At 48.3% G+C, this 13,415-nt stretch overlaps 1 protein-coding gene across 5 annotated transcripts in view; it reads right to left on the bottom strand.

Moving 5' to 3' along the window:
• Positions 1–13,415, bottom strand: part of DPP6 (dipeptidyl peptidase like 6) — a 1,188,326-nt gene that overhangs the window by 124,819 nt on the left and 1,050,092 nt on the right. For all 5 annotated transcript variants that reach the window (XM_030826245.1, XM_030826246.1, XM_004090271.3 and 2 more), the window contains 2 exons: positions 6,853–7,007; positions 3,491–3,588 (listed from right to left, as the gene is read on the bottom strand). In XM_030826245.1, coding sequence (XP_030682105.1) covers positions 3,491–3,588; positions 6,853–7,007 — 253 coding nt within the window. The remainder of the gene's footprint in view (positions 1–3,490; positions 3,589–6,852; positions 7,008–13,415) is intronic.

Here is a 13,415-nt window from a genome sequence, read left to right as displayed (position 1 = left end):
CCATGCAAGTCACTATGGGAACCATGTATTTGATCAGGACCTAAGTGGGGAGGAGCTCTCTGAGCAGAGGGGAGCCTCTGTGCAGATCCTCATACAGGAGTGACCCGGCTGGTGTGAGGGGGGATAGAAAGGGTGCATGGCCTATGTATCTATCTGTCTATCAGTTATCTATCTATCTATCTATCTATCTATCTATCTATCTATCTATCATCTATCTATCTGTCATCTATCTATCTGTCATCTATCTATCTATCTATCTATCTATCTATCTATCTATCTATCTATCATGGGGGCTTCTGAGGCCACTGTAGGAAGTCTGGCCCTTACTTGGAGAGAAGTAGAAGACACTAGATGTCTGGGAGCAGCGGGTACATGGCCTGATGTCATTTAAAGGGTTACTCTGGCTACTGTGTGGGGTCAGCAGTGGGTGGGGCAGGAGGGGGCAGTGCTGGTGGGCCAGGCCAGGGAGGAGTGGGGAGCGGCGGGGGGTTGCAGGCTGATGCCAGGCACCTGCCAAGGAGGGTCCCCAGCACAGAAGGACATAAAGGAAGCCTGGGACCCTGGAAGGTGGAGTTGCCCTGGACCATGATGGGGAGACTGCAGGGAGCAGGTGTAGACAAGGAGAGTGGGAGCTTGGCTTTGACCGGGTTCGGCCTGAGGTGCTGTGTAGACAGTGTCAGCAAATGGATCTGAAGGTGGTAAAGGGGCAGGTGGGATCACTGGGCCCTCCTCCAGGGAGATGCTGGGCTTGATTTCCAATTGCAGGGGTGGTCTCAACCCTGCTGGGGTAGGTGTCTCTCCCAGATGGCTGAGTAACCCGGCAGACGCACCCTAGGATGTCCTTGTTCAATTGCCTGTATACGACTAGCTTCTGGACGGTTCTATGGCCTCTTTTTAAGAGCTCACTGGCTCCCTTATTAATTAATGAGTTAAATAAAATCTTGGACACATGTTGATTGATTTTGTCTGAGAATCACAATTTGACCATTTAAAAATTATATGGTGACCACACCCAGTAGAGATGCTGGTTGGGTGGTTGACTTTTTGAACCTAGAGTCCTGACCCAGGCCAGGTTGAGGTACACAGGTGAGAGTTGTCCATATACAAGGGGTACTTATAGCCACAAGATGGAACGATTGGAGGAGCCAGCCCTATGATCCGTGCCTTAACTCATCTAACTTTCAGAACTGTCCACGAGAGTAAACATGTTTATTATTAAAATTATCTCCATTTTACAGATGAGGAAACTGAAGCAGGGAGGCTGAGTAACTTGACAGAGTCCACAGAGCCAGAACTCGAACCCAGGCAGTTGGCTAGAGAACCTTCACTTGAAACCATTAGTCCTCAATCTGGGGACACTGGGCAATGGCTGGAGACATTTGTGATGGCCACAACTGGAGGGGGAAAAGGCGGATATTACAGCATCTAATGTGTAAGGCCAGGGATGCTGCCTAATGCTCTACGGCACATAGGACTGCCCTCTACAGCACAGAATTGCTGAGCCCCAAATGTCACTAGCATGGACGTGTGGAAACTCTGACCTCCGCCGTGACACTGCCACCCTCCAGACCAGGTGGCCTCCTCTTCCACACGTCTCCACAGCCCTTCTCACAACCGCAGGGATTTACTTGCTAGTAATGACTTCTTCAGGATCCAGGTTCCCCTCCACACTGTGAACGAACTCCATGCTTCATTCGCCACCAAATTCCCAGTGCTCAGGCAAATGGCCGGCAAGCACTAAACATCCGCTCTACATTGAGTCTGGGATTCTGATATATCTGTGCTGACTTTTTAAAACTCTCAAAGATGTGTGATAGAGAAGCAGTATGAGAAAGTGTGACATTTACATGCTACAAATTTACATTGCATATAAAATGCATTATTGCATTGAGCTTAGGAAATGAGAGCAACCAGAAAACCTGAAGCCCAGCATCCAGGCTTCAAGTCCTGGCTGACGCTAATTTTTCATTGTCCTTGAAGCTAATCAAGCCTGTGGAAACAGCATCACCAAATTGACTAAACGAGATTTTCAATTAACTCAAACAGATGGCTGAAATTTTCCAGGTGACTTTCCATATTAATTCAGTGAGTTTGCTGGACCAGGCCCCAGGAGGCTTGGCAGGGATGGGGGCTGAAAGGAAAACAATAAAATATATGGAACTTCAGGAGAAAAGCCAAAGCAATCATCTGAACTTTTTTTTTTTTTTAATCTCAGCAAAAATATCACCAGCCAAATCAATTCAACTCTCTGAACCAGCACACACCTTGGGCTGACGCCCCAGTGACCAGTCGTCCCTGGGACCAGCTGCTGGGGCCAGGTTCATCAAACCTCTAGAGACTCAGGCCCTCCCATGTTGGGGAGAAGACCCATGCAGGGCTGAGAGGGACAGGTAGTGCCTCACCCTTCCTAGAGCACTGGACTTCTGGGCTTCATCCATCCACTTGGGGATCTTACAACATTATAAGTTTCACTGAAGAAAGATGAGGGGAAGGAATCGCAGTAGAATTCTGCAGAGGCCTCGGGCTTCTGTGCAGGAGCTCAGGGTGTGGGGCAAAGGTGGCATTGGAGCCACTTCAGGAGGCCAGCACATCATTCAGAGAGGTCCAGAGTCACCAGGTGCTGGAGCCTCCATCCCCGGCTACTAGTAGCCAGAAGCTACTAGTAATATGGAGCTTTGAATGGAATAATAAAGGCCCAGGCTAGAGGTATAGCAAAATATGGGTTGGGTCTTTGCTGAGCCTCAGAACGAGTTATTCTTGGCTTAAATAGTGCCATTCATGAAATTTCAGAATCTATACATGAGTGGGTTCTGGCACCCCTAAAATCCGCCCCTGTTTTTGAGTCTCCCATCAATATTCTTAACAGAGAGAAGGTTGATGATGGTATAGCTGGACTCCGGAAGTATAATCATTCACCACACTGCTTGAATTTGGGGCAAATACTAAACTGATATTCAGACCACTTCACTTTGATCCTAAATCAGTTGTTTTGATTTAGAAAAAATCGACCACAATCAGATGTGAATAATAATAACTCAATAACATTGTTAATACCTTCCACAGAGTTGCGACCTTACCAACTGGGAGATGTGGCTTTATTAGAATAGGATTTGCCACTGGAAAACTGCTCCATGCTCTAAAAAAATGCTCTTAATACAGAGCACCATTAACAGAAGGTCAGACTCCATGGATTGTCTTGGGCAGACCGCATCATTTCCTCTGGTGTCCCCCTGAGGCATGGCTGGAGCCCAGCTCTCGGGAGGATAACCTGCACCTGACCTAAGGTGAAAAATAATAGTATTTGGTGAATGGTATTCTTTTCCTAGAAAACGGAATCATAAAGCAGTGAGGAAATCTTTAGGAAAGGTACCTTTTTCTTGGATGTTTAAATTCATTGCAAGATAAATCTGATCCAGAAGAGACCATGTACATTGAACATGCATCTTAGTTTTCTTTTTTTTTTTTTGTAACATAATAGAAGGAAGCAAACCTCATCCGTGGATCATCAGGCGGCATCATCTCCAGATCATGGGTGGGTCCATTTAAGCCAATAACATGTAGGGAAATGCTGGGGTTCTCACTTCCAGCCTGGGAATTAAAAAGGGGCAGAGACATGAACAAGCAGCCTCACGCAAGAGTGAGCTTCAGCTCTGCAAAGCCTTTCCTGGGAGATTCCCAGGTGGGACTCCAGGACACTGGAGCTCCATATTAAGGAGCAGAATTAATGTGGAGAACAAATGGTTCATGTGTAGGGTTTTCAAAAGGACAAAGGGCTAAGTGGGCTGATTCTTGCTCTTCTGGAATCCCATCCACTTCCCATTCACCCAACTCCCCGGTTTGGCAATGTCAAGTGAGTACTGAGCCCCTTGCTTAAAAGAGAAGACGAGAAGAGGACTGAGGGAGAAAAGATGGATTGGATGCAAGGAATGGGAGAGTTGGAGGTGAGCAAATGATGGACATTGAGGAGCGGTGGCCATGCTCAGCGTGGGGAGAGATTAAGTCCTTCAAAAAGGAACTGGGGCACTATTCTGCTTCCCTGCCCCCCACTCTCTGGGGGACAAGTATGGGTCTGGGGAGAGATGTGGGGCTTCCTCTTCAGGGGGACTTCAGAGTCTTGTCTGATGCTCTCACTTCCACCACGCAGAAGATGTTCAGGTTTACAGAGGCTATCAGGTCCACGACAAGGCATGTCAGGCAGGCTTGCCTATTCATGCCTCTGATTGAGGAGTGGGTGGGAATGGGGCAAGGAGCATCTGAATTCTGTCAGCCAGAATGTGGATTTTCTATTAAAATATGAAACCCCAAATCTTGAGTAATCTGGGATTTCATAATCCCAGCTTCAGAGCACCTTCTGAGAGTTCGCTGTAAAATCAAGGGCACCCTACTGGATTCCAGGTTATCACTCCTAGACTGGGGAAACTCCCACAAAAAGATAATCATGGGAACCATTCATCTCTGGGTCAGATGAAGGTCAGACAGCCACCAGCTCTTCTGGCAAGTGAGGTGGCTGTGAACAGCTGGTAAGAAATGTAGAAGGGTTAGAAGGAAGTAGTATCAGTCTGGTACACTTTTCTCTATTTAATTATGCTTCCAACTAAAATCCTGGACCCTTCCACATGCTACAGACTAAGATCAATCAAGGTTAGCTGAAAAAGGAATGAAATAATTCTGTCAAAGGCAAATCCATGACATGTTAACATCTGGATGCTCTCAGAATCGGAAAAGGCAGAAAGGAAGGCTGTGGCCATAAGGGCCTCATTCTTCTTCCTTCTGGGGCTCCCTTGGATGTTGGCCATGCTGATCAAAGGCTGTTGAAAGGAGCCTGTATTACCAGGTGTATGGACTGAACATGTCCCTTAATTCATATGGTGCAGCCCTAACCCCCAGTGTGATGCTATTTGGAAGTAAGACCTTTGGGAGGTGATTGAGGTTAGACAAGGTCATGAGGGTGGCACCCTTGTGATGAGATCAATGTCCACAAAAGGAGAGGAAGAGACACCAGAGCCCTCTCTTGCCCTTTCATGTGAAGACATGGTGAGAAGGCAGCTGTCTGCAAGCCAGGAAGAGAGCCCTCACCAGGAACCAAATCAGCCGGAACCCTAATCTTGGACTTCCAGCCTCCACAACTGTGAGAAAGAAATTCCTGCTGTTTAAGCTGCCTAGGTCTGTGTTATTTTGTTGTGGCAGCTGGAGCTGACTAAGACACCAGGTGTTTCCTTTCTCTAGGCTGTGACTCTGGGAACCTCGCTGGCCTCATGTATCTGCCTTATAAGTTATCACTCCTCTTGCTGCAAACTGTAAGCCAGCTGGTCTGTGGGGGTGATTATGGCACAGCAGCACATACCATCAGCTTTCAGAGCTCTCTGGTGGGCTAGGATGCTGAGGTTTAAATGCCCCCTGGCAGAGGCAGCTCATGGCAGGAAGTGAGCCTCCAGTCACCAGGCAGGGTGCAGGCAGGAAACTGCTCACCTCCATCAAGCCCAGGGGTCTTGGAGAAGTCTAGTGAAGCCAGAGGCCAGCACGGCACACCCTATGTCTCCATGGGAGCTGTGTCCATACTCGGGCACTGGCCTCTTTCCAGCTGAGTGGCTGTGGAGGTTTTAGCATCAGGCCCTCCACTCACACTGGGATGCTTTGATTTGGTAACAAAGCGAGATTTGGATGTCCCTGCTCCCCCCAATATTCCCTCCCAGCCACTGGACACTTGCTGTTCTACTGGCTCATTGGGTCAGAACACAACTTTCTTGGTCTCTCTAGGCTGCTATAACAAAATACCATAAACTGAGTGTTTCATAAACAATAGCAATGCATCTCTCACAGCTCTGGGGACTGGAAGTCCAAGATCAAGGTGCTGGCTGATTCAGTATCTGGCAAGGGCCCAGTTTCTGGTTCACAGAGGATGCTTTCTTGCTGTATTGTCACATGATGGAAACAGGGAGGGGTCTCTCTTATAAGGTGATATGGTTTGACTGTGTCCCCACCCAAATCTCATCTTGAATTCCCGTGTGTTGTGGGAGGGACCTGGTGGGAGGTAATTGAATCATGGGAGCAGGTCTTTCCCATGCTGGTCTCCTGATAGTGAATAGGTCTCACAAGATCTGATGGTTTTAAAAAGGTGAGTTTCCCTGCACAAGCTCTCTCCTCTTGTCTGCTGCCATGTAGGATGTGCCTTTCACCTTCTGAGATGATCATGAGGCCTTCCCAGCCACGTGGAACTGTAAGTCCAATAAACCTTTCTTTTCTAAATTGCCCAGTCTTGGGTATGTCTTAATTAGCAGCGTGAAAACAGACAAATACATAAGGGCACTAATCCCAATCATGAAGGCTCTGCCCTCCATGTCTTGTCACCTCTCAGTGATCTCCCTGCTAATACCATCACCTTGGGGGTTAGGATTTTAATGTATGAATTTGGCAAGGACACAAATATTTAGCCCATAGCAGTGACCATGTGCAAAACAGCGTTGTCTAGACACAGGGGACCAGGGGCAGATGGAAGTCTTTCTGCCCTCCCAGAGGCCAAGCACAAAGTAGAAATAAGATGCATGAGGAGAGGGCAGGTGTACCTTCATCACTGGGGAGTGGTGAGGGGAGGTACCCTGTGTATTTTGGTGCAGTGAAGCTCAGTCAGGTGATGAACAGTAGTTTGGTTATCTAAAAGAAGTAAACCTGCCAATGACTCAGCTCAACAGAGGCGGGAATGTAATGCAATGTAATGAGACATGATTAATCTTTCTTGTGTTAACTGCTTTGCTCATACACAAGTCTGATGATCACATCTGCACACTGAATGAGCAGGGTCGGGGTGTTCATGAATAATTTAAAGAATTTGCTGTGCGGTGTCCCTTTGCCTACCTTGGGATAGTGGTAGGGCTTCACGGTGGGGTAGATGGAGCCGGTGTAAGTTGGGAGCTCCATGAGGGGGACACGGGAATCATTGATGGTGGCGTAGGCCAGTCTCGTGCCGTCCGGAGACCACCAGTGTGCGATGTGTGTCTTCAAAATCTCCTCTAAGGGAAAACAGAGTAGAGAAATGTGAATAGTAACAAGTGAGTGGAAATTGGAGCTGCACAGGCAGGAACATGAGGTGGCCAGGAAAGAAACAAGTCCCCAGAGAGCCGCTTATCTGCTACAACCTTTGAGGAACCTTCACTGTGTCCTGCACGTGCTTCCATTCCATGGGGGCTCAAGAAATGTCTGATGCTGATGACTAAGTCCAGCACAGGAAAACCCCATTAACCAAAGCTCAATCAAACAGGTGCTAATTGTCTGGAAATGCTTTTTTTTCTTTGCACACATTTGAGCACTATGAGCCCAACACGTACTTTTGAGTTGAACTATGATTGCACTATTGTTGATTATTACTTTAATATGATTTGAAAAACAGCACTGGAGAAAGTAAATTCACATGGAAGCATGTCCCATGCAGATGGAACCAAATGAGAAAGTGAACTCTGGCAGAGGCTGAGTCCCCCAAAAGCAGACCAGGAATTTACGCACACACAGAGCTCCCTTCTCAGATAATGAGTCCAAAGGCCCAGCATGCTCCTTGCAGCACACAACGGGTGCAAGCTCACCCTGTGTGGCTTCTTACAAGAAGGGTACAAGCTCACTATGTATGGCAGAAAACCAAAACAGATCCATCTTCAGAAAGACTGAAATGAAAGACTGATTCTTTTGGGCTTCAACCAGAAACACCCATTATTCTTTCCTAGCCCATCAGTGTCTTGGTTAGGATTTTAATGACAGACGAGTTTTCTAGGGTGTGATATCTATTCTAGAGGAGAAAATTCTACAGCGTTTTTTTCAACACGTTGGGAGAATACACTTCCCAAGTGTAACCAGGGAACCCATTTCATTGTGAACAGCTCTTAGGTCAAGGGGTTCTGTCTTGTACGGGGTCTATATATAGTGTAAACTAATTCCCTCTAGATTTGCTTCTAAAATAATGATTAATATAATTCATGAGTCCCATCCAACTCACTATTATTAGGTGTGTACCATAAACCTGCTCTGTGTACCTGTATTGTAGGAAGGTGATTAAGGAGCCTGAAAACACATCACAGAAACAAAATGAGGACATCAAATGCAACAGAACAATGTAAATTGGAAGGAAGCCAAGGGCTAACTGCCCACAGGAGGGCACAGTCCCAGCCAGGGAAGAAGCAGCCCACAACAGCAGCCTCCCAGATCCCGCGGGAGGCAGCAGGAGGAGACCAGCTGGCCAGGAGGAGGGTTCATGAAGGGGGGCTTAGCGCCGGGTCATGTCATCCACGGTGGCGTTTCACAGCCAAGCCCAGAGGCCTGTAGCAGGCACGCTGCCCACGCTCCTCCTGGGGTGGGTGCAGGAGCCAGGCTCTAAGGGCAGTGGGGCTGGGGGTGCGATGTGCCTGCCTGCCCCGCCCCTCCCCGCCCAGATGTCTGTGGCACCTGGCGTGAGTCTTCCTTATCTTGCCTTGGTCAGAATCCCAGCAGAAAGCCCCCCACCGAAGGTAGTGCCGAGTCTGCTGCAGACTCCTGAACAACTCAGTGGGGTCTCCTGAAATACAAAGCCTGTGGCGGGTCTGACCTCCTGTAGTCTGGTGAATCCCGGAGTATGGAGAGCAGCACTCAGTGAGAAATGAATTCAGGAGGCCTGGTGCGCTGGACTTGAACCCCAGTCCTGCTGTGTGTTCTTGAGTCCCGATCTGCAAAGCTAGGGGCACAACAGCCGCCTCTAGCATCCCCTTCCCCTCTGCGTCTGTTTCACAGCCTCAGAAGCTTTGGCAGTGCCGATAGCTCAGAGGCCTGTGGAGGTCAGTGAGGAGAAGACAAAGGAAGGAAGCCAGACCTCCAGGGTCTGTAATTTTCCAGTCGCTTTGGCAGCCAGGAGGTGGACGTTCAGGTGCGAGTTTGGGATGAGGTGAGTCAGAAGTGACTTTATGCAGAGTCACCGGATCTGCCCGGGCTGCTTGCTTGGAATGGTGAGTAATTGACTCCAGCAGATGGTCTGCTGGAAAAAATAGGCACCATTTGCAATGCAATTTGTGGGTGATTGCGCTCAATCACGTCTGCGCTGCAGGGCCACAAGAAAGGGGCCAGTGGGGCTGGAGTAGGGTCCCTCCCTGGGAGTGAGCAGAATTCACAGGGCAGAGGGAGAAGGTGCAGAGCCCACAGAAATCAGCAGAGGAGCCCTGCAGCGGTTTCCACGGGACATTAATTCACAGCCGACTCGGGAAAATCCAAAACAGAAAAACGGCTGGCTGCAACAAGGGCTTTAAAAATGAAGCAGCTTTGGACAGAAACAAACAAACAACAATAACAACAACACCCCTCCGAAGAGACAACTCATTTATTTCTTTCCTTTGAACCCAAAGCAATCTTTTCTGAGACCAGAGGGATGATAAATCATCGGCCACATGCAATATCAGGCCACTTTCATTCCTACCCCATAGGTTCCACAAGAGGCCACCAGGCAAGGGGCGCAAGGGTCACCCCCTCATTTCCACCCAAGGTGGTTTGTATCTCATTTCTAGACTCGCTCTCTGACCTAAAGGAAATGCTGCTGCTTGGTTCTGACCAGCACAGACCAAAGTGGGTCATGCTTTTTGGGACAAGAGACTGAAAAATATGTGGGTGAAGGCTGGCCGTGAGGCTGGGCTGAGAATACTCTATTTCCATCGATCTCATCAGCAAATGCCAGAGTGTTTCCATGAAGCTCAATTCACTCTTTAGAGAAATGGGAGGTAGAACAAAACCATCACTCTAGGTTACCAAATGTAATGGTTAGAAGGAAACTTAGAGACACGCCTTTAATCCCAGCACTTTGGGAGGCGGAGGTGGGTGGATCACTTGAGGTCAGGAGTTTGAGACCATCCTGGTCAACATGGTGAAACCCTGTCTCTACCAAAAATACAAAAATTAGCTGGGCATGGTGGCGCACGCCTGTAATCCCAGCTACTCGGGAGGCTGAGGCAGGAGAATCATTACTTGAACCAGGGAGAAAGAGGTTGCAGTGAGCCGAGATCTTGCCGCTGCACTCCAGCCTGGGTGACACAGTGAGATTCGGTCTCAAAAAAAATAAAATAAAATAAAATAAAAGAAGGGAACTTAGCGATCATTGGGTCATCGGGTTCAGGGATGACAGGTATCTGGTGTGTGTGATGACAGAGGGTAGTTCCTCTCAATGTCATCCCACATCGAGACAGTGGCACATGCGAAGAACTTGTGCCACGCCAAAATGCCGGCTGTACAAAACTAGGGCAGCTTAGTTTCCATTCGCTGAGTGTCCTTGAGCACATCGCTCCCTGCCATTTTTATTTTCCTGTACGCTAGTTGCTCATTAATGTGATAATGAAGTATAAGAAACTTAAGGGGTAAAAAAGTGCTGGGCAGAAGAAACCTTGACATTTTAGCATTAATTCCAAATGTCCCTATTCTGCAAACATTTTTCTGCAGGATTCCAGCTTAATGAGGCAGTTGGCTTAAATGCCATGCACCAAATGTAGTTTAGAAGCAGAGTTTTGCAGAAGAGAAAAACCTATTTCATCAAGGAAATTAATTGCATGGACGCCTGCCTTGGAACAAAATGAATCACTTGGCTTTCTGAGTAAGTATAATTAACTCGGGAAAACTAGAGAATACATCTTTTCTTCACCTTCCCTGTCCTGCTGGGGGGCTATTTTAGCACCAGAAAAGAAAGATACATCTGGGGACAGTCTGTGGTCAATGGCTGCTTCTCTCTTGAAGATGCCAAAAGTTGTATCCAGAGCTTCAGCCCCAGGTAGGATCTGGGCTGGTTATTTTTCATTTTTTGTCACTATACCTTGAAGAAGCCACTGCCATTATTTGGAGTGTTATTCATTCCTGCCAAACAGCATTAAGGTCATATCCAGTAGGACAAAATCCCTTCGCGCTCAAGGCAATGAAGGCCAACGCAACAACAAAGAGGAATCTTCACATTTTCCAGGTTGTTTGACAGATCCAGATGAAGAGGCAACCACCACTATTATTTCACATTTGCCTAGTGAGGTTTAGGGGGGTTTGCAGGGGAGTCCATTGGATGGTTGTGCATATGTGTGTGCTGCTGATACAGATGCTGGGGCCGCACTTCAGGCAGGAGAGCTGGTATTTGTTGGGGGCAGCGTGGAGGATATAGGCTCCTTTGCTGCAAAACCTCTTCAGGTGAGTTTGGTGCACATTCTGGTTAACAATGACTAGCTGGAAGACAGGAAATCCTGGCATTTGCAACATAGTAGATAAACCTGGAGGACTTGTGCTAAGTGAAATAAGCCAGGCACAGAAAGACGAATGCCGAATGATCTCATTCACATGTGTGCTGTGGTTTGGAAGTGGTTTGTTTGTCCCCACGAAAGCTCATGTTGAAATCTAATTCCCAATGTGGAAGTGTTGGGAGGTGGGGACTAGTGGGAGGTGTCTGGGTTATGGGGGTGGATCTCTCATGAATGGTTTGGTGCTGCTTTCTTAGGAGTGAGTTCTGTCTCTGGAGAGAATGTGATGCACCTACAAGCTTATATTAAGTCCCCCTTTACAACTGAGGAATTGGAGGTCCAGGGAAATTAACCTTATTGAACAAAGACTGAGTACTCAGTACACACAATTTCCTAGGGTATTGAGACAAAGCTTGGAAGTTTGTAATACAGTAAACAGAAGGAGAGCTGCAACTTGCAACTCAGGGAAAATGGGCAAGGTAGAAACCAGAAAGAACTGTGGGGTCTGGGAACACAGAGAGGCCTCTTTCTTGTTGGAGGAAATTAGAGAAGGCTCTTGTGGAAGGTGGAATGGCAGGACCTGCTCATTGTCCTCCAACACCCATGGTCCCTTCTCTTTTTAGTAAGAAAACCAATGGCTTGTAGGTGGGCACACGGCCTCCCAGGATAAAGACCTTTCCCAGCCTCCCCAGACGTGAGGTTGGGTGTGTGCTGAGTTCCTGCTGCTGGGATGAGAAAAGGTGATGAGTGACACCTGGCTCCTGCCTTTAAGGGGAAAGGGTGTGACCACCGCCTCTCTTTCCCACTTCTTGCTGGCTGGAGTGGAGATCTCATTGGCCACACAGGTGACAGTAACACTATCATGGACCTAACAGGTCAAGAATAAGGTGAATTCTTGAGGTCCTTAGTGTAACATCAGATGAAGCTCCTCTAGCAAATCCACTGAGTGAGAGTGGTCTAGTCAACTCCGTTCACAAGAGGAAGACAGACTGCCCAACACGTGCCATTTTAGCCTCTACAAAGGACCCAAGCCCAGGAAAGGACAGCTCTCCCCCCTTGTATTCTGGCAATGCTTTAATAAGGAAGAGAGACTCCACTTCCAAATGACAGCCAAGGCCTAAGATGCAGTGCCCAGGGCACAGAGGTGAAGAGTGCCCACAGAGCTCAGGTGTGGTGCAGATGGAGGTGGGGCATCCAAATCCACAGGTCTGCTGCAAGGTGAGTGCACAGCAGAAAGGGCACAGGGGTGTGGGTAGAGAGGGCACCAAGAGGAGTTCTAGAAAGTACAAAAAGGGAGGCCAGGAGTGAGGCAGACTTAAAATCCCCTTGGCAGTTGTATCTAGGGGGGTCCCCGCACCCTCCTGCCGCACCTGCCAATGAAGTCCAGCTAAAGAGAAATCCAAAGCCAGCTTAGGGAGCACAGACGTGAGGCTGAAGGGAAATAGGAGGCTTTAGGGTTCTCTGGGGAAATGGAACTTGCTGCTGTTTCTCTAAGAGTTCTTCTCACATGTGCTCCTGCAGAATAGGCTCCTTAGGCCCTCACTGGCCTTGTTGTTCTGGGTGAGGAAAGGCCAAGGTGGGAGGCCAGGATGCATTTTTATTAGGAGCACGCAGGCTGCTGATGGAGGCTGTGGAATCCACGGCTAACCCCTCGCATCTGTATCTCATCCTATGGACAAGCGACCTGTGCCTAGTTCAGGGGGAGGAAGAGTGTGAGGAGAACATTTACTTCATCTCTCTCTCTCTTCCCTCAGCAGCACCCATTTTTCTTTTCTTTTCTTTCTTTTTTTTTGAGATGGAGTCTCGCTCTGTCACCCAGGCTGGAGTGAGTGGCACAATCTCGGCCCACTGCAACCTCTGCCTCCCAGGTTCAAGTGATTCTCCTGCCTCAGCCTTCTGAGTAGCTGGGATTACAAGCACCCGCCACCACATCCAGCTAATTTCTGTATTTTTAGTAGAGACGGGGTTTCACCATGTTGGCCAGGCTGGTCTCGAACTCCTGACCTCGGGTGATCCACCCGCCTGGGCCTCTCAAAGTGCTGGGATTACAGGCATGAGCTACCGCACCCAGCTGGCAGCAGAGCCGTTTCTGAATGGTCAGAAGTCAAAGGCAGCCACGATGTGGAACTAGCATGACTAAGATTTCTCCTTCTCTTGCTGTTAAAGCAATCCCCTGCCACTTCCACACTTCGGTGATTTTCTTAGTAC

This window comes from Nomascus leucogenys, chromosome 13 (genome assembly GCF_006542625.1).
Source record: "Nomascus leucogenys isolate Asia chromosome 13, Asia_NLE_v1, whole genome shotgun sequence".
In the NCBI taxonomy this organism is placed as follows: Eukaryota; Metazoa; Chordata; class Mammalia; order Primates; family Hylobatidae; genus Nomascus; species Nomascus leucogenys.
Note: the sequence above shows the minus strand (reverse complement) of the source record. Positions and strands in the feature narration are given on the sequence as shown.